Source organism: Stegastes partitus, unplaced genomic scaffold (genome assembly GCF_000690725.1).
Source record: "Stegastes partitus isolate 25-593 unplaced genomic scaffold, Stegastes_partitus-1.0.2 Scaffold495, whole genome shotgun sequence".
Lineage (NCBI taxonomy): Eukaryota > Metazoa > Chordata > Actinopteri > Pomacentridae > Stegastes > Stegastes partitus.
The window spans coordinates 337,849-340,009 of record NW_007578226.1 but is presented as its reverse complement, the minus strand read 5'-3'; the positions used below and the strand labels follow the sequence as shown (position 1 = coordinate 340,009).

General features: G+C 43.0%; 1 protein-coding gene and 1 long non-coding RNA gene across 3 annotated transcripts in view; one reads left to right on the top strand and one right to left on the bottom strand.

Moving 5' to 3' along the window:
* The window catches only part of LOC103361281 (uncharacterized), a 3,305-nt gene extending 3,219 nt beyond the window's left edge, over nucleotides 1-86 (bottom strand). The window contains exon 1 of the long non-coding RNA XR_520399.1: nucleotides 13-86. This is a non-coding gene — a long non-coding RNA (uncharacterized LOC103361281). The remainder of the gene's footprint in view (nucleotides 1-12) is intronic.
* The window catches only part of LOC103361282 (B- and T-lymphocyte attenuator-like), a 10,730-nt gene extending 8,723 nt beyond the window's left edge, over nucleotides 1-2,007 (top strand). For both annotated transcript variants that reach the window (XM_008287321.1, XM_008287320.1), the window contains exons 5-6: nucleotides 175-209; nucleotides 294-2,007. In XM_008287321.1, coding sequence (XP_008285543.1) covers nucleotides 175-209; nucleotides 294-596 — 338 coding nt within the window. In that variant the 3' untranslated portion in view covers nucleotides 597-2,007. The remainder of the gene's footprint in view (nucleotides 1-174; nucleotides 210-293) is intronic.
* Nucleotides 2,008-2,161: the final 154 nt, after the last annotated feature.

Below are 2,161 nucleotides of genomic sequence, written 5' to 3'. Positions count from 1 at the left end.
ATCTATGTGTACCTGGCTGCTGGGATTGTCACGTTCGTCATCATCGTGATAATTATATCTGTCATATCGATGCGAGGGTGTAAAGGTAAATGTGTTCAGATTTCTCTTGTCTGAAATTAGACATGGCACAACAGAGTTACAGTCACTAATGTCCTCAAAATGTTTATCTTGCAGGGAAATCAAAGAAGAAGACACAACCTGAAAATCAAGTAAGATCGCAAGCTTATATCTGCCTCCTACCGTTTTTATTCCTTCAGTTATTTTAATTTAAATACCCTTTTGTATTCTTGCAGTACATAGCGATCCCCATGGGCGAACAACCCCTCCGGTCCTCGCCGAGAGAAAGCCCCGCTGTGCCGCCGTCTCGGAGGTCTACCAAGAGAAAGGCGCCCAACGAGTCGACATTAGCGAGAGACAATGAGCAGGTGTGTGGCCAGAAGACAGTGGACAGAACGGGACAGAGGAACACAGCGGAGGAGGAGAGCAGCTCTGTTGTATATGCCGCCCTCAACCACCAGCGGCCGGCCAGGGCTGATGCTCGGCCACGGAGGCTGGTGGAGGAAGGCTCGGAGTACGCAGCTATCCGTGTGGCATAAAGACCGGCTGGACTGAATCACACTAGAAGAATGTAAGACTGGTTTATCCCCGCATCAGGAGGAGCTCAGGAGGACAGTTATGAGGAGATGCAATGATCCTCTCACTGAGAGGAGTCATCATTTCTTCTACATAAACTGCTTGTATATCGTGACAGACCCTCCAACCGAGTCCACCTGAGACCTCAGAGATTGTTCCTGGAATGTAAAATGGTACATGAGCACACATGTAGAGGTGATTAGACGTTGGATTTTGGCAGATTAGTAGGAATACATGCACTTCTGGTACACTGCAATGCCAACCGGCGATGCGTCGGTGCAGTTTGCTTTTCACTTCAGACAAAATGGCACATGCCAAAAGAATCAACAACAAAATACAACCTGCCTCAACAACACTGCAAACAGTACGGACGAACAAACACATATTTTTGGTTTTTGGTGCTCCTCAAAATGAAGTTTCACCCAGCCCTAAAGCAAAATCACCAAAATGATAAAAACTGGGAATAAAAATAGCAATTCCTTTTTTAAAGCAGTTTTGGTAACTGGGGTTTCATTTAGTCAACATGTTGGTTCACTAGATGGCCTGAAACAACAGGGGAATGCGTAGATTCCTGTCAAAAAGGGTCATTCAGTTTCTAGTACGCGGACCGATCGTGTTAATTGTCATCCCTCAAAGGCCTGTTCCGAGCCAGGACAAACTTTCAACTTTCCTCAATGCTAAGCAGCCTTTCATAACATCCATCCAGTGATAAATGTTTGAGTTATTCAACAGATAGAACAAGACGAATGGCAAACTCAAACTCCCACGATGCATCCACAGCAGCCCAGAGAAGAAGTCTAATCCGGCACAATAAGTAAAAAAAAAAAAACACTTCCGTACGTGTAGCACAGCTGTTTAGGGCTTCTAGCATTCGGAAATCAGTGGCTTTTCATGTTAAATTTGAACAAAGCAAAGTAAAGAGGCTACAATTGTTATTCGCGTGTCGTGAGCAGCAGCTAGAAAATTAGTTTGTAAGATTTCCTGGTTTGCCTTCTCAAACTGTAATAGACAGGAAAGGAACTGAAATCGAGCTACTCAGTCCTCACACTGTTATAAATGCATTTCTATGATTTTTTTTTTCTGATTTGCGATGTTGAATGTTTTGCTTTATGCCCTCACTGTAGGTTACAACTGATGTTGCACATCCGTGACTTGAATTTACTCTCTAGCATCATCACATCTGGTGACTGCAATGGTTTCATCCTTTATTTAATCAACTATTGACTCATTTCCTGCCTCCATCAAAGATCACTGAGCTTTTGTAATTACTGATTGTGATTGTGTTGAGAAATCGAGAATGTGATATTAATCATTTTGTGCAATTGAATGACACAATGTATGTTTGTCTTTAAATAAGAATATATGACGCCATCACTGCTGACTTGCTGTCATACTGTTTTCTTTACCTCCCACTGAAGCAACAATGGTCCACATGTACTGAGGTGTAAAAAAAACAAAAACGTGACTGTGTCTCTCGAATGGCCTTCTTTGGTGGTATGACACGTATACATCCCCCAAAGACCACTTT